This window comes from Phoenix dactylifera, chromosome 1, assembly GCF_051530095.1.
Source record: "Phoenix dactylifera cultivar Ajwa chromosome 1, Ajwa_hap1_PhDact_Kaust_v1.1, whole genome shotgun sequence".
In the NCBI taxonomy this organism is placed as follows: Eukaryota; Viridiplantae; Streptophyta; class Magnoliopsida; order Arecales; family Arecaceae; genus Phoenix; species Phoenix dactylifera.
In genome coordinates, this window is record NC_143190.1 from 32,026,389 (window position 1) to 32,045,530 (window position 19,142).

The 19,142-nt window shown below is 39.5% G+C and overlaps 1 protein-coding gene across 3 annotated transcripts in view; it reads right to left on the reverse strand.

The window, feature by feature from the left end:
- Window positions 1-1,875: 1,875 nt before the first annotated feature.
- LOC103718213 (nuclear transport factor 2-like) overlaps window positions 1,876-19,142 on the reverse strand; it is a 29,430-nt gene continuing 12,163 nt past the window's right edge. For 2 of the 3 annotated variants that reach the window (XM_088721607.2, XM_088721613.2), the window contains 7 exons: window positions 6,354-6,642; window positions 6,010-6,248; window positions 5,586-5,772; window positions 5,385-5,500; window positions 5,212-5,277; window positions 3,610-3,673; window positions 1,876-2,347 (listed from right to left, as the gene is read on the reverse strand). In XM_088721607.2, coding sequence (XP_088577733.2) covers window positions 2,160-2,347; window positions 3,610-3,673; window positions 5,212-5,277; window positions 5,385-5,500; window positions 5,586-5,772; window positions 6,010-6,248; window positions 6,354-6,642 — 1,149 coding nt within the window. In that variant the 3' untranslated portion in view covers window positions 1,876-2,159. The remainder of the gene's footprint in view (window positions 2,348-3,609; window positions 3,674-5,211; window positions 5,278-5,384; window positions 5,501-5,585; window positions 5,773-6,009; window positions 6,249-6,353; window positions 6,643-19,142) is intronic. The other variant, XM_026808901.4, reaches the window with a different exon arrangement.

Below are 19,142 nucleotides of genomic sequence, written 5' to 3' on the forward strand. Positions count from 1 at the left end.
TCCTTTGTTTTGAGAGTCTTCATTGATTACTATGGTTTTTTGAGGATAGAAAGATCTGTTAGGAGTACATTTTTGAGAGATGGTTACAATTGCCAGTTCTAATTTAGCCTGAGAAACTTCTAGTTTTCTTGTTATTCATATGCTGACAATAACTAGAGTAAGAGTACTCGAATTTGGTTATAGGTTAGGTCAAATCTACGGAGATCTGTAAAGTTTCATTTGGTTACTCTTTGTCATTAAAAATGCGCACTCTCTGCTAATCATCTCATCTTTGTTGATACGAGTTATAATACAAAGAGGCATCTAGCATTCCAGAGGAAAGCCTTTTCTTTTTGGGAGTTAAAGTCTCACTAAACCTTCTTGCATTGCCCTCTAACAACAAGTTCTCATCATATTTCCCAAAAGAAACCATATTCCTCATTAATATGAGGAATTCTCTGTTCTAGTATAGAGACACTCGTATTTGCTCGCATTAAATGTGATCCTACCACCTTCCTATTTCCTATTTCCTTACCCAACTGCAAGATGCAGAGTAAATGCAAGTTTCTTTATCTGAATCCTCCTTAGTACCACTCATCTCTCCCCTTCCTTTAGGAAGTACCACCCTGCTGTGCTCTTATTCAGCTGAAACTGTATAAGAATTGAATTAAGGCATTCGTAGCTATAATTTTCAACAAACTGGGCGCTTTGCCTTCGTCACCTATGCTTCATAGGTGGTTGTGCTCCTCTGGCCTTTCCTTCTTTCCATGATACCATTTTTCAAGCTCCGCACTTTGCCATGCCTCTAAGTGAAGGCTGTGTCCATATACAGCGACATTTTCATCCATTTAGTTTGGAAGCTACCTGGTATCTGGATAGCTATGCCATTTCCCTTTCCAAATTGGCAAGATATTATATTCAGCAGAGGCAAGATGGTTTCCTATACATAAATGATTATTTTTTTTTTGATACTGTCAGTTCTTGTTTAGTCTACAGAAGACCAAGCAGAAAAGTGGAATCTAGATCTTAAACATGAGTTGTTATATAACCACCACCACCACCCCTCCCCTTTCCTTTTGCCCACCCCACCTCATGCCGTCCAAAGTTTTCCAATGGACCAGCTAATCTGCAACTGTGCTTCGCTGCATGGATAAACATCCCAATATTTTAGCTTCTACATTGCCAAAACTTGCCAGACCCAGCGTTGCAGGAGAATGGCAAGACCCTAGAGAAAACACTGATTACTTTGGAAAGAAAACAGCAGTTGTTTATCCCACTTTGGAGAATGACAGGAGGACACAGAAAAACCAGTAATTTAGAGACCTAGGCAAGCTTTAAAAGCTCAGACTCGTGATCAAGGAAATTTTTGATAACAGACCAGCAAACTCTGATAAGCTGATAATTGATATTGGGTTCTCAGAAGTCCAGAGAAAGCATGTCCATTATTGGCGGGTTCACGACCTGATCTTGACATGAGAAAAGAACCAGATTAGAGATTAGTGGCAACTGCTTAAAACAAGTTGATGCTAGATATCCAACTTCTACATCTTCAGTTCCCACTGACGTCCAACATGCAAGATCTAAAACAGGATCTTCCTGTCTGTTCATTAAGAGACACAAAGCATCCTTAAATTATTACTGGAGGACTATATCCTCTCATTAAGCAGAGAGAACTGCTTACAGGAAAGAAAGTAAACAGTGAAGATGAATAAGTTCTCCAGCATAATTGCACTACTGTTTTGACTTAATCTCTGTACAGCAGCAGCATATGTTCAAGGTCTGGGATGCCTACTATGTTAAGTGTTATGGGAAAGAAAATTATTCCACCTCTGATGCTACATGATCCATAATTAATGATGGATAATGTCACAAGATACCACTGCACAGCTGCCGACATCACCAATTTAAGCAAATTTAATTTAATTAATAGCACCTTGCTACCAAAATCTTGAGCAGAAAGCCTGGATACAAAAAATGAACTAGTTGTCCAGTCTGGTAACCAAATAATCAGATAAAACTGGCCATATACCTCATCAAAGAACAAATTCTTTCCTACTCTTAAGAAAAAAGGTAACCATTTTCTTGTTCTAATCTAGGTGTTCTGTTGTCTTGATCTTTTTATGCTGTAACAGCAGTTTGATTTGTCACATCAGGGTGGTTCATCCTGCCACCCACTGCTTTTAGCATGGAGGATGCTGGCTGCGGCCTGAATTCTCACCCGAATTCTTAAACTCGTTCTTTCCATATCCCTGGTTGGCATTGAAGCTTGCACGCCCCCTATAGTTATCACTCCAGAACCCACCCCTTCCTGCAAGATTGTATCCCTTGCCGCCATCACCATAGCCATTGTTAAGAACACCATTGGAAACTGCAAAAAACAAAAGGGCAGTATCACTATCAGTATCTTTTCAAAGGGGGAAATTATTTTGCATTAATTTCTAATAATATATAAAATACAAAAATAAATATTGCATTATTGTGTTATTGACACATATAGATAAATTGAGGGCATGTCGCTATTAGCATATATTTCTGAACTGCTTCCTAAAAAGTTGATATTTTTTGTAATTAAAAGAAATTTGACCATATCATACCCGATGATGTCATCCAAACATCCGTTCTACAAAAAAGGGAAAAGCAATTGCTAGATATATAGAAATTACCTTTATGAACTAAGACTACAGTATTTCCACCTATAACAAGTTAACAACCCATGATCTCAACCAAAAAAGTTAGTTGAAAGGTATTATTTTGGTTTGTTGGCTCTGTTTAAGTAAACCCAAGATCTGCTTAATATATAGCTGATGTGGGACTAAAAATACGCATGCACAAGTTCTCACATATTCCTCCTATTTATGTCCTGACATTCTCACCAGGCTAAGGGTCCAAATCCAATAAAATATCATAAATCCAGTCAATACAAATGGACTCGTGCTGCAGTATTCCCTAAACCAAATAGGCCATAGGCCGGTCCTCCTCTGATACTATTCATAACAACCCAAGACCTCACCCAAAAAAGCTAGCCAAAATGTATTAGTTGAGTTCTTAGAGCCTGTATAAGTATCCCACACACGGGTCCTTACACCACCATGGTTAGAATTTCAGTGAGATATCCTAATAGGTGTATCACCCAAAAATCACATATATTTTTCTTGCTTCATATATTGAATGCCATCATATAAAATCAATCTTGAAAAACATAATCATTGGGCTAGAAACAAATTTATGATATCACAGGACGCTATGCCTTTACTCATACTAAAAGAACCATGCATTTTTTCTTTTGCATGTATTTAAACTCTTAATGGCCATATAGTATATTCAGATAGTTGCCAAATGTGGGTGCAAGAATGGACTTGGATAAAGATATGAGGGAGTGGGTCTCGCAAAAAGTTAAAAAAAAAAAAAAAAGAATAAGGAAACGCTTAGGATGCATGTGCAAGTACAAGTTTTCAATGCAGGTAAGCCACCTAAGTTTAAATTCCTGGCTTTGAAGCTAGGGATGCACATGATAGTCTTTTTTCCTCTACCAGACTGCTACAGTCAATTCCACATCCAAATCAACTTGGTCATGACTAAAATTTTTTGTACTGCATGAAATGAAGAACAAAAATAAAAAACAGTGCTTGCCTCGTGTTTTGGGTCTCTTTTCCCTGACAACAGCTAGTTTGTCTCCAATCATGACAGGTGATGCCTGAAAAGTTCCAAGACGAATTCTGTCATTTTCCATAGGAGAGACCAAAATTTCAAAAAATCTACCATTCAAAACAGGATAAGATGTATGTAGTATCAGGGAGAAACGAAGTATAAATATTTACACAAAAACTAAATAGCAAGCAATTAAATTTTTGACTAGGAAGTATCATTCAAGTGATCTTAACCTTCAACATATTCAATTATCTCATAGATGTCAAGGCCTACCCTAAAATTATTAAAACAAGTACTGGAAAATGATAGAGATATAAACTGATGGAAGTATATTGGAAGTGCCATTGTTATTGACAAAATAAAAGAGAAGGAGAAAGAATATTATATCTAAAGTGTGACAGCAATATGTCAAATATAGTATGAGACTGTTTGATTTAGCCTCTGGTATCCTGCACCAGACATTTAGACATGATAATTGACACTTGAGCATGTGTTGTAAGAATAAATTCTTGGACATTAAAATGATCCCGATACTTGGACATGGACCTGCCCAAACACAGATAGGTCTCGAGTTGAGATATCACAGTTACACAACTTTTAGTGTTAACATAATCTGATCACTGAAATAAATCTGCATATTTCAAGAAGTGATAAAAGAGTTTGCAAGGCCAGTCACAGGGCATCACACTTGCGCTTTTTTATTTGCCATCCCGCATGGTAGTTTCCTTTTTTGGGTTATGGTTATGTGATCCACAAGCAAAATCTTATATGAAGGAAGTAAGTTGTTTCGTGTCAAGATCTATGTTCTTCCTCAGCAATCTGAGGATTGATTGCTGATCAGTTAACAAGTTGATCTGATACTTGTAAATACGAGTATCTAATTTTCCTCATGTTCTTTAGCACCAACAAGAGCAAGTTGATTTGTTAAAGGAGCATAATAATTGAAACAATACAATTTGGAAGTGAATGTTGAGCACTTGTATTTAAAAAGGAAAAGGCCAGCCATGTAAGATGTAACTGCACCAGTTAGCACCTGTGGTTCATCCAGCTGCAACATAAACATGATGCTACAAATGCACATGAATACATAGATGAAGAAGGCATAGCCAAAAGATTACAAAACAAGCATACTTAATGCGAACCACTAGAATCAAAAGTATCAGTAAATGGCAAGGATTTTTAACAGTTAATGCATGACTCATCCAGGCTCGTATATCATGTCCTACTTAAAACCAGATCATGCCACTATTATGTGTGTTCTGCTCTTCCAATGGTTCTCTTATCTAGGACATTATGTTCCAAATTTTCAGATGACATCATAAGGGATCAACTCTAATTCAGCAAACATGTGAGTAGCTAGCAAAGTAGACACATTAGTAGCTCCCCCCCCCCCCCAAAAAAAAAAAAAAAAAAAAAAAAATGGGGGGCAAGTGAAGAAAAGAAGGAAGGAAAGAAAGGTAGTGTAGTGAAGACAAAAGGTTTGAATAAGAGATGGGTATTATCTCTGCTTGTTACCTTCTATATTTGACACATAAAAGCACGTATTCATAGAACTGATAAAGTGGAAAATAAAAAGGACCATACCCCAATTGCAGCTTTCATGGATTCTGGTGACTCAAACTCAATAAACCCAAAGCAGAAGTGCTCAAACTGTCAAAAACAATTGGCATGGATATAAGATAAACTGGATATAATAATTGAAAAGAAGGAAAAAGGTGTACAGGAGGGGAACACAATCCCATCATGATCAAACAAACCTTGTGGATCCTGACTTGGACACCACGAGGTTTAATAGGTCCAAATTTCTTAAACTCCTCCTTGACTTGTCGAGCTGTGGCATTCAGGGGCAGATTCCCAATATAAATGGAATGACCTTCGACAATTGATGCAAAACAGTGAATATCAGAACATATAGCATCAAAGCAAAATGGCAGGAATTCCAAATGCTGGAGTTATACCTTCATGGGAATTGCTAGAATTGCTGCTCTCAGAGATTGTATCGTTCTTTCTAGCAAGAACTTCAGGTGTAAGACTAGGAGCAGTGGATTGTATAAATGGTTTCTCAGGGTTTGTGGGGGCTGGCTGCAACTTGGTAGTAGGAACATAAACTGGTTTACTTGATGCATTTCCTTTCATATCTTTAACCTGTGTCAATTTTGGGGGAAAGGTTCTTAGAAAAAAAAAAAGATCAACTGCTGGTGGTTGCAAAATTAACTGTGCAGGTAATTTTTGAATGTTGAAATACGAGGAAAAGTTGATATCTTGTTACCCAAAGAACACACACTCATAGCGAGAAAAAAAAATCTACCAATGACAAAGAAAAGAGAATAGGAGGTGGGGAAAAGAAATTGTAATTTATTCAGACAGAGAAGAGTCTTCTACCACAGTGTAATGACTCACAATTGATGCATAGGACTTCTTAGGCACATCTTCTTGAGCAATGGAAGTCCTTATTTCACAAGCTATATGTGGTTGAACTGGTGGATCTACAGTAACCTTATCTTGAACAACTAGGCCTCCATTTTCTGATGGGATAGAAGCTTCCTCAGCACTGGCAAGCTTCGCCTCAGAAATGACAGTTGCAGGGTCTGGTACATGACTGTCTTGCACCAAAGTCAGCTCTGGCAACAAATATTTAAAGGAAAAACATAAATTCTTATAGAATCATCAGCTTGGAGAGATAGAAAGAATGCAAAAGAAAAGCCACTGCTGCATAAACTTTTTACTTGAATCAGTCGCAGCACCATCTATGGTGGTACTAACTAAACTTTGATTGATTCCATCTGGCTGGCTTTCATCCAAAAATCTAAAAACATCATTAAGAACGAAAAAACCTCCCATCTGTGGGGCAAGAAAAAATGTTTGAGTAAATTTCCGTGGGATCTTATCGGTTCCAATCAAGCATCCAGTAACTAAGACAATCACCCCCTCATTGTATGAGGGTTGTGAATCTGCGGTCCATATCTTTACTTCATATCTCTTATAGTCCATTGACAATATCATATCATTGATGGCCTGATCCAGAATAAGAAAAAATAAACAGAAAATTAATGTATGATTCAAGAATATAACAAGAGAACAGTATCAGGACATGACAAAAAAATTATCCACAAGGGAGGAGAAAAAACCATATCCTGATACTCTACTTTCCTGCAGAACCATTCAAGAAGAGAAAAGATTTGCAGATTAAGATTATAATGGACAAAAAGACTCAAATATGCATGCATGCTCACAGAAACACAGTACAAAGGAAACTCATAAATGAGTCTTTTATATTCATTATTATACAATGTGCAACTCAATAATTCTTTGAAACCTCACAATTCCCTACTTTCTAAATGTTTACTTGGGCACACAAACTGTGGATAACAAACCTACTCATAAATTCAAATCCAATGAATTAGCCATGCTGAGTTTAGAATTGCAGCAAGAGAACTTCTAATGGGCACAGAAAGAAAGGCAGGCAACAGTAAAAATAATAAGTATTTTTTAAACAATATTTCAGTGCAAAAGTAGAAGAACAGCAAGCCCAAAATGATACAAAAACTAAAAATAAGCTAGAAGTTATACAAACCATGGAATGCCGTACCGGCCGTGGACCGGTACCGGAACGGATAAAAAACCGGTATTTCCTGGTTTTTTATCCGAACCGGCCGGTACGGGTGCGTATCGGCCGGTTCGGGCCCGTACCAGCCGGTACGGGTGCGTATCGGCCGGTTCGGGCCCGTACCGGCCGGTTCGGAGTCAAACCCAATTAGGAGTCATCTTGATTCATTAGATTAATAATTAATTAGGACTTAAGAAATCTTAATCCAATTAGGATTTAATTAATTTTAGTCCTAATCTAATTAGGACTCTTATTTGAATCCGAAGTCCTAATCTAATTAGGACTTCTAGGAATCCTACTCTAAGTAGGAATCCAAATTGAATTCAAAATTCTAATCTAATTAGGATTATAGGAATCCTACTCTAAGTAGGACTCCTAGTCCTAGTCCAAGTAGGAATCCCAGTCCTAATCCAATTAGGACTGTAGGAATCCTACTCCAGGTAGGATTCTTGTTTTAAGTCCAATTAATCAATCCCATTGTTCCTTCTTCAACTGATTATCAATCGAATTGATTACTTGTAATTCATAATCACATTTCAACCATCGGATCGGTCAATACCTCTAGTGTGTGTGATCCCATAGGTTCTATTCTGACTGATAGTGAGATATATTGCGATCTCTATCACAATATCATTGAAAACTCCTTTCAATGGGTTAGAACAGTTCCAACTCAACTCATTAGAGTTTATCGATCATCAAGATATTCCCTATGAATCTCACCATCCACCAGTGACACCTAGCAGCATGTAGTAGCTACCCAGCAAAATGGAATGATGAATCTCTAGGTGCAGTTATCGTATGATACAGTCCTACTATCGTGGACCCCTACAGGACGGAGGTCATTGACAACTCGTCAAACCCCATCGTCTGTCATATATCAAGATTTATTCGACTTAAGTTCGAGAGTGGAAAACTCTTTCTCCACTGTTTTTACTGCCCCGGCCGAAGTCTTACGAATTCAGTGTTATAAATCACATAGGATCTCTCCTTATCTACCAAGGTCGATAGATTCCATATAGGTGCATACCCTACTCCTACAGTGAACCTATTGCAGTCAATCTATACTGCATGAACCCGTATGTCTAGAGACCATGTATACGTGCAGTCAAACTACAATAACCTCACTGTGAGTAGCCGAAGCACCGCAGGTCAAAGGACCAGTCACACTACTGCAGCATCAAGCAAGTCACTGACGAGTGGATAGACATCCAAGTGACTTCTTGTCTTGGTCACGCTCAGTACCCTTATTTTTTAACAAGCACCTGCACTACTAATTCAGTGTCCCCACATCGTGGACTCGAGTCTCGTCCATCCTCAAGGAAAGTAGTGTGTGCACTGATCTCATTGGATCGATCACCGTCCTCGCGATGATCCATCGATCAGGAGCATTTAGAAATTAATCACCAATGATACATGGCTCAAATTCTCAACTCTTGAGAATATGCATCATCATCTTATTAATTCCTTGGACGATTCATAGACACATAAACAATATGAATGAAAAAGATGCCTTTTATTTATTCAATAATAAATAGTCAAGTACAAAATTATGTCCTAGAATTAACAATGTGTCAGCCAGATTGGCTTCTAGGGCATACATCTAACAATCTCCCACTTGCACTAAAGCCAATCAGTAATATATCTAAATCCCATCTTCTCAAGGTGGGCTTCAGTCTTTTGCTGACTCAACTGCTTAGTGAACGGGTCCGCCACGTTGTCCGCAAAGTCTACTCTCTGCACCTCGACATACCTCAACATAGTCGCGTATGAGGTGAAAGCGCCGCTCTATATACTTTGACTTCTGATGAGACCTTGGCTCCTTAGCAAGAGCTACGGTGCCATTATTATCGCAGTAGAGTGTTATGTCATCTGATGACATTACATCCAATTCCGCAATGAATTTTTTGAACCAGAAGCCTTCCTTAGCAGCTTCAGAGGCGGCGATGTATTCAGCTTCTATGGTAGAATCAGCAATGATCGGTTGTTTAGAACTTTTCTAATTCACCGTACCACCATTGCACAAGAACACATATCCAGATGTTGACTTTCTATCATCGATATCAGTCATTAAGTCTGAATCTGTATACCCTTCTACCTTTAACTCTGATGTTCCTCCAAAGACCAAGAATAAATCTTTAGTTCTTCTTAAGTACTTAAGAATATTCTTCACAGCTGTCCAGTGCTCTTCACCTGGATTCGACTGATATCTGCTAATGACACTCACAGCAAGGGCTATATCAGGTCGTGTACACAGCGTGGCATACATGAGGCTCCCTATTGTCGATGCATAAGAGATCTTGCTCATGCATTGAATCTCTTCAGATGTGTTAGGGCACATCTTCTTGGAGAGATGAATTCCATGCCTTAGGGGTAAGAGACCTCTTTTAGAGTTTTTCATACTGAACCTTTTCAGCACTTCCTCTATGTACATCTTCTGTGATAGGCCAAGCATCCTTTTAGATCTATCTCTATAGACCTTTATCCCCAAAATATAGGATGCTTCCCCAAGGTCTTTCATGGAGAACTCTTTTGAGAACCAGACCTTGACCGAGGTTAGCATGGGAATATCATTCCCTATCAAGAGAATGTCGTCCACGTATAATACGAGAAACACGACAGCACTCCCACTAACCTTCTTGTAAACACACGGTTCCTCTTCGTTTTTGATGAAATCAAACGTTTTGATGCATCATTGAAACGAGTGTTCCAACTCCGAGATGCTTGCTTTAGTCCATAAATGGACCTTTGCAGCTTGCAGACATTGGAATCTCCATCATTGGAAGTGAAACCCAAAGGCTGCTCCATATAGATATCTTCATCAAGATATCCATTTAGGAAAGCAGTTTTCACATCCATCTGCCAAATTTCATAATCATGAAATGCTGCAATGGCAAGCAATGTTCGGATGGATTTCAGCATGGCTACAGGTGAAAAGGTCTCCTGATAGTCACTGCCTTCGCACTGACTATATCCTTTTGCCACTAGCCTTGCTTTATAGGTCTCTACTTTTCCATCCGAACCTATCTTTCTTTTGTAGATCCATTTACATCCAATAGGTACAATACCTTCTGGTGGATCTACTAAGGTCCAGACTTGGTTTGAATGCATGGAGTCTAACTCTGACTTCATAGCTTCCAGCCATTTCTCAGAATCGATATTTGATATCGCCTCGTTGTAGGTTTTGGGATCCTCTATGTGTTCCCTATCTTCCATGAGGAATATTTTCTTAGTATCCTCTTCAAGTATATCTAAGTATCTATCAGGAGGATGAGAGACCCTACTAGATCTGCGAGGAGGAGGAACGTGTACTGGCTATGTATGAATGGGTTCTATAGGATCCATGACTCGTTGCTTTTCAGAAATTTTCTCTTCAAGCTTAATTTTCCTCCCACTGCCTCTATCAAGGATAAACTGTTTTTCCAAGAAGATGGCATGTCGGCTCACAAACACATTGTGATCTAGGTGTAAAAATTATATCGTAATGACTCTTTAGGATATCCTATAAAACGAGCACTTATGGTCCTAGCCTCTAACTTGTCCGCCTATAGTCGTTTGACGTGGGCCAGACATTCCCAAATCTTGAGGTGACCAAGACTTGGTTTCTTACCATGCCATATCTCATACGGTGCGGTAGGAACGGATTTAGAGGAAACTCCATTCAGTAGATAAATTGCGGTAAGTAAGGCATCTCCCCAAAGAAACACAGGTAAATCAGTGAAGCTCATCATGGACCGGACCATATCAAATAGAGTCTGATTTCTCCTCTCTGACACCCCGTTGAGTTGAGGTGTACCCGGAGGAGTCCATTGTGAGACGATGCCATTCTCCTTGAGATAGTTCCGGAATTCTCCACTAAGGTATTCTCCTCCTCGATCTGATCGAAGGGCCTTAAGGGGTTTTCCAGATTGTTTTTCTACTTTGTTTCTGAACTCTTTGAACTTTTCAAAAAATTCAGATTTGTGCCTCATAAGATACACATACCCATATCGTGAATAATCATCGGTAAAGGTAATGAAGGACGAATAGCATCCCCTGGCTAGCACATCGAATGGGCCACATACATCTGTATGTACCAGGGTAAGTATTTCAGTGGTCCCCCCCATGTCCTACAAAGGGTAATCTAGCCATTTTTTCTTGAAGACAGGACTCGCAAACTGGATATGACTCGGAAGTCAATGAGCCGAGAAGCCCATCTTTATCCATTTTGTTCATTCTGTTCTCTCCAATATGGCCAAGTCTGAGGTGCCACAAATATTTTTGGTTTATCTCATCCCTGGATCTCTTGGATCCTTTGGCACTCACTTCTTGCTCAGACATATTTACAGATACATCCATATGCAAATGATAGAGACTGTCAATCATAAAACCACGTGTGACTATTTTATTTCTAAAATAAATAGAACAGCAGTCTTTGTCAAATGTAAAAACATGACCTTCCTGTACTAGACATGAAATAGAAATCAAATTTCTCCTAGCAGCAGGTACATAATAACAGTCTCTAAGTAATAAACTAAATCCAGACGGTAGTCGCAGAGGGTAGGTGCCCACAGCCACAGCAGCAACTTTTGCCCCGTTGCCAACCCGAAGGGTTACCGCACCTGCCGCCAGCCTTCTACTTTCCTTTAGACCCTGCATAGTAGTGCACAAGTGAGCACTAGAACCAGAATCTATAACCCAACTAGAAGTAGAGGAAACCGTAATGTTAGTTTCAATTACGAGCAAGTCTAGCATACCTTCTGAAGGTGTGTCTGCCTTCTTGTTCTTCAGACTCTTGAGGTATGAAGGACATTTCCTCTTCCAGTGGCCATCGACATTACAGTGGAAACATTTTCTTTTGTCATTAGCCTTTTTCTTTTGAACTTCCTTCTTTGGCTACTTGTCTTTCTTCTGCTTCTTTGCAGGCTTCTTTTTCTTCCAAGTAGACTTTCTCTTAGAACCAGAAGTCAACTCAGCAGCAAGGACATAGCCCCTTGAACCTTTCCAGGCCCCCTCAACAGTTACCAACATGTTTAACAGTTCAGTCTTAGTGCATTCAATCTTATTCATGTGGTAGTTTACTATAAACTGTCCAAATGAATCAGGAAGGGATTGCAGGATCAGATCTACTTGTAATTCCTTGTGCATGTTCATACCGAGCTTCTCAAGCTCCTCTAGGTCCTTGATCATAGTCAGACTGTGATCATGGACAGACTGCCCCTCGCGCATCTTTGTTTTGAAGAGCCTCTTGGACACTTCAAAACGAGCTGTGCGACTCTACTCACCATACAACTCTTGCAGGTGTGCCAGTATGTCCCTAGCAGTCTTCATATTCTCATGCTGGCATTGGAGTTCATTGGACATGGATGCCATGATGTAGCACTTGACCTTAATGTCATCGTCTGTCCACTTTTCATGCGTCGCACGCTGATCAGTGATCAGACGTGCTGGTAATGTGGGGATATCATTGTCGAGCACAGAGCCTATTTTTTCGTAACTCAGAATAATTTTTGAGATTTCTAAGTCAGTCTCTGTAATTGGTACCAGTCAGTCGGTTGGTCTCAAGAATACGGGTCAAAGAATTTGAGGCTGACATTGTGATCTGCAGAGAGTAAAGATTCTAGTTAGATTTTTGTACTTGATCCTAATTTGATCTAGGGTCTTTTAGAACAAATGTATCTTCCACTATTTTCTCGAATTCCTCACACTTCTCTGGTAGAAAAACGGAAATCCTACGTGACTAGGATTTCTAGTGGGTACTGCGGTCCCACCGATTTACATGCCACCTCACCTAACAGTTATTGGTGACACATAAATGGATGAGTGTACAACTCTTGTACAATGTTTCTCAAGTATGTTGCAGTGCTTCTTGGTCTCTAAGTCATGAGACCTCACCTAACAGTTATTGGTCTCATTTCTTAGTTAAGTCAGACCCACCGTATAACCGTAGAAATAAAGTCGTCATTGGGTCCTCACCTAACAGTTATTGGTGCCCAACCCCACCTTTACCCCTACAACATCTCATGTCTATAGAGAGGTTCAGCCCCCCGATGCAACTTGCCCACTGTGTCCAGCCGAGACAAGTCAACACCAGAAAGATCTTAACAGCTCTACTACGGTGGAAGACCTATGGACTTAATATTGATTAATCATGTCTTAGTGTTTGCAACTTGAGCTCTTCATAAGAGGTAATCGAATAATTGGCCAAGTAAGCAAGTGGGAGGCTCCCCTTACTCAGAGAGTAAGATCCTAATTAAGTAACCATCTTTCATGCTTTCCTAGACACCAATTAGATCAATTAATCTAATATGACTCGCTTATGTTGGTTCACTCTCGACTTGATTGAGGAGGTTTTAGTTTAGGTCTCATTGGGATTGGTCTACTAGAATGCATCATATGTAAATTTATCTACCTCGCTCACTGTGGAGTGATTGATTAAAACCCCATTTGATTTTGATGAGCTCAAAGCATTTGAGTATATCTTGTGATTACTAATGAATTCAATTGAGTGTTTCAGTGAAAATCCTGTCCAAGTGTCTCTAGATTTTGGTTCATAGTATTTTGGATAAGTTAAGAAGTCTGCTGAACCAAAGTCTGAGACTCGAGTCGACTCCCGAGTATCACGAGTCAACTCCAAGCGTATCAAGTTCACTGGCACGAGCTCGAGTCGACTCCAGACTAGTACGAGTCGACTCCGACTGAGAACAGAAAGAAGAACAGAAAGCCTCATCTCAGAACCTGTCAACGAGTCGACTCCTGAAGTGCGCGAGTCGACTCCAATGTTCAACGAGTCGACTCCAGGGTAGTAAGAGTCGACTCCAAGAGGTACACAAAGAAAAGTCAGAGAGCAGTTTTCGAGTCTGAGATTCGAGTCGACTCCAGTGGAACGCGAGTCGACTCCGATGGTTGGCAAGTCGACTCCAGAGAAAGCAAGAGTCGACTCTCAGCGGTACACAAAGAAAAGGTCAGAGAGCATTTTATGGACTCTGAGATTCGAGTCGACTCCCGCAATACGCGAGTCGACTCCGAGACTGTGCGACCATCGACAGACAGAAAACCATGTTACTGCCTCTGAGATTCGAGTCGACTCCCAGACAGCTCGAGTCGACTCCAAGACAAGCTTCACGTCAAAAGGCAGAAGACCAACTTTCGGAAACTGAGAGCCGAGTCGACTCCAAGGAAGTTCGAGTCGACTCCAAGACTGGATGAGCCAAAAGACAGAGAATCGGGAGTTCGGGCTCTGAGATTCGAGTCGACTCGAGTGGACAAAATTCAAAATTGGATCCACGGACTTCAGTGGATGAGCCGACTCCAAAATTGCCAGGTCAGCTCCAGAAGTTGGCGAGTCGACTCCGGGTCAAGACGAGTCGACTCCCAGTCGTGACGGCAACTTTAATTCAAATTTGGAACAGTTGCCGAATCGACTCCGGAAAAGCTTGAGTCGACTCCCGCTACAGCCGAGTCGACTCCTGATCGCGCGAGTCGACTCCAACCCACCAACGGTCATATTGTCAGGCTGCGCAGAGTGTGCAGAACGGACAGAAAAAGCAGTGTAACGGCTAGTTTCCGTGGGGGTTGGCTTAAATAGCCACAGAAGACTGTAGCAAGGCAGAGAACAACCATTCCACTCCAAGCATTCAAGCTTTCAAGCTCTGCAACGTGCTCTTCAACGAAAAAGGGGAAGATCAGCATTTACTGCAACCAACTACATCTTCCCAGCAATTAAAGCCTCCTCCTCCTGCATTCAAGTCGACTACTCATTCGAGAGGAGACCTGAGTTCAAGAAGCCATTCCTCTACTTCAGCTTAAAAGCGTTTGAGGGCTTCTAAACTCCTCTTTTGATTATATTGATTTACATCTGCTTTTGAGAAGCTTATTTTTCTTTCTTTCTATAACTTGTATTTACTTGGTTCAATCGGGGGATTGAATCAAGGGGATTAAGGTTGGTTGGTGAGCCAAGTTAAAAACCAACGTGTGTAAGGGTTTGATTGTGAGCCCGGGAAAACAATCGGGGTTGGTTCTAGTCGGTGAGCCTGGGAAAACCGACCGAGTTCGTTGTGAGCTCGTAAAACAACAAGTTTGGTTGTGAGCTTGCAAAACAACCGGCTGTAATCCAAGGGGGTTATAGTGAATTCCCAAGAGAGACTTGGGGAGTGGACGTAGGAGCAAGGGGTAGCTCCGAACCACTATAAAACTCTGTGTTTGCATTGGATTGTCTCTCTTCTTCTTCCCCTCACATCACTCACAGCACTTAGCATTAATTAAATAACTTGCAATAGTTTTTAATTAATCAACCACATCGTTTTAATTATCTAAATTATTTTAAAACCCAATTCACCCCCCCCTCTTGGGTTGTCTATCTGGGCTACAAGTGGTATCAGAGCCAAAAACTCTTCCACTCAAGAGTTAAAAGATCAAAATGACAACCCCATTTGGATCTTCTCACATTGAGGGTCAGTCCACCCAAAGACCCCCTTTCTTCAATGGATCCGACTACTCATACTGGAAGGCTAGGATGAGAATATTCATCCAAGCCCAAGACTATGAGATGTGGACCATTGTAGTGAATGGCCCATACATCCCATCCACATATGTAGAGGGTGTTAAGGTACCCAAATTAGAAAAGGATTGGGATGAACATGACATGAGGAAGGCACAATTAAACTCTAAAGCTATGAATGTGTTTTATTGTGCCTTAGATAGAAATGAATTCAATAGGGTCTCTACTTGCAACTCTGCAAAAGAGATCTGGGATAGACTTGAAGTGACCCATGAGGGCACGAATCAAGTTAAAGAATCCAAAATTAATATATTGGTTCATAAGTATGAACTATTTAAAATGGATTCTAATTAGACAATCACTAGCATGTTCACTAGGTTTACTGACATTGTCAATGGCCTAAAAAGCCTTGGCAAGAGCTATACTAACAGTGATCTTGTCAGGAAAATACTTCGCTGTCTACCAAGGTCATGGGAAGCCAAGGTGACGGCAATCCAAGAAGCTAAAGACTTGAACAAGCTTCCACTCGAAGAGCTCCTTGGATCCCTAATGACTCACGAGCTAACCATGAAGCAACACAGCGAAGAAGAGTCCTCCCATAAGAAAAAGGTAATAGCACTTAAATCTACTTCATCTAACAAGGACCTGTCTTGCAGTAGCAGCAGTGAAGAAGAAGAACATGAGGAAGATGATGGTGAGGCTCTTCTTGTGCGCAAGTTCAAGAGATTCATCAACCACAAGAAGTCCTATCATCAAAGGAGAGCCCCCTCAAATTTCTACCGCAAGGACAAAGGTAAGGAAAGGGAAAACGAGGGGATTGGGTGTTACGAGTGCAAGAAGCCGGGTCACATAAGAGCAGAGTGCCCCTTACTGAAGAAGGGGAGTAAGTACAAGAAGAAGAAGGCTCTTGTCACTACACTATCCGACTCCGACTCATCATCCTCCTCATCAGATGATGAACAAGAAGAGAAGGCCAATTTCTGCTTCATGGCCAACGAAAACGAGGTAACTTCCGATACGCATCTTGATTTTTCTTTTGATGAACTTTATGATGCATTTAATGAATTAATGGTAGAATATAAGGCTATAAATCTTAAGAATAAAGAACTGAAAATAGCTAATCAATCATACCTACATAAATACGATAAATTAGTTAAGGATAAGGACTTAATCACCAAAAAAAATATAGAACTTAAAACAAGCAACCAACTTTTAACTCAAAAGACTAACACCTTAACTAAAGATAATGAAAAACTAATAAAGAATTTTCAGAACTTAAAAAATATAAACAAACCTTAGATAAGGATCTTACAAAAGAACTTAATGATCTAAAAGCAGAAAATCAAACACTAACTAAAGAACTTAACAAATACAAACCCTTAGTTGAAAAATTTACATATAGTTCTGAAAAATTAAACATGATACTAAATAGTCAACGAGCAGTATTTAATAAAGCGGGTTTAGGGTATAAACCAAGAAATAAACAAAAACTTCTTAGTAACTTCTTTGTTAAAGCTGGAAAAACTAAAACTAAGAAAATAACCTGCTTTTGTTGTGGAACTATAGGACATAAGGCAAATGCATGTGACTATAGGAAAAGTAAAACAAAAAAAAAAATTAAAAGGGTATGGGTTCCAAAAGGAACCAACTTGACTAACCATGAAGGACCCAAGAAAACTTGGGTACCTAAGATAACATGATTTGCTTGTGTAGGAGTGTCTTGCAGCCAAGGTCAACAAAAACTGCTGGTATTTGGATAGTGGCTGCTCAAGGCACATGACGGGTGATAAAGATCAATTTTTCACCCTTGAAGCTAAGAAGGGAGGTGCTGTGACTTTTGGAGACAACAACCAAGGTCACATCATTGGTATTGGTAAAGTTCAAATCACCCCTTCTACTTTTATAGATAATGTTAGATATGTTGATGGTCTTAAGCATAACTTGTTAAGCATTAGTCAATTATGTGATATAGGATATGATGTTATGTTTAAATCATCACTATGTATTATAACAAATCCTAATGATAATAGTTTAGTTTTTAAAGGGATTAGACGTGGTAATGTATATGTTGTAGACCTAGAAGATCTTGCAAAACATAACCAATGTTTAGTTGTTAATGAAACTAAAGAAAATGATGCTAGTTGGTTATGGCACCGTAAGTTAGGTCATGCAAGCATGGACACAATAACTAAACTAGTTAAAAGAGACTCCGTGATAGGTTTGCCAAAATTAAAATTTGAAAAGAACAAAATATGTGAAGCATGTCAATTTGGCAAACAATCTAGGAACTCTTTTAAATCCATAAAATGTGTCTCTACCTCTAGGCCTCTAGAATTATTACACATGGACCTATTTGGTCCAACTAGAACAACAAGCCTAGGTGGAAATAAATATGGTCTAGTTATAATAGATGATTACTCTAGGTACACATGGGTCATGTTCCTAGCACATAAGGATCAAGCATTTTCTGTTTTTAAGAAGTTCCATAAGGAAGTAACAAATGCTAGAGAGTCTTCAGTCATAGCCATTAGAAGTGACCATGGTACCGAATTCAAAAATCAATCATTTGATGAATTTTGTAGTAAAAAGGGGATAACCCATAATTTCTCAGCACCTAGGACACCACAACAAAATGGAGTTGTGGAAAGGAAGAATAGAACACTAGAGGAAATGGCTAGAACTATGTTATGTGAAAGTAACCTCCCTAAGTACTTTTGGGGAGAAGCCATTAATACCTCTTGTCACATATTAAATAGAGTTCTATTGAGACCCATTATAAAGAAAACACCTTATGAACTGTGGAAAAACAGAAAACCAAAGGTTAATTATTTTCATGTTTTTGGAAGTAGGTGTTTTGTGCATAATAATGGGAAAGATAATCTAGGAAAATTTGACCCTAAATCTGATGAAGGAATATTCTTAGGTTATTCTACAACTAGTAAAGCCTATAGAGTCTTTAATAAAAGAACCTTAGTCATAGAAGAATCTATACATGTAGTATTTGATGACTCTAGTGACATCTCCTCTAGTAAGAAAGTTAATTTTGATGATGATGTTGAAATACTTGAGGAAAAGATAGATGAGATGGGATTACAAGATGATAATCAAAAGTTGATTGAAGGAGAATCATCAAGCCAAGAGGCTATTGTGGATCATGGGCTAACAAAAGCTTGGAGGTATGCTCACGGGCATCCTAAGGAACTCATTCTAGATGATCCATCTCAACCGGTTAGGACTAGAGCTTCACTTAGAAATCTAAATAACCATCTAGCTTTTGTTTCACACTTTGAGCCCAAACATATAGAAGAAGCCGAAAATGATGTAAATTGGATAAATGCAATGCAAGAAGAACTAAACCAATTTACTAGAAACAAAGTGTGGGATCTAGTAGAGAGACCTTCTAAATATCCAATTATAGGTACAAAATGGATA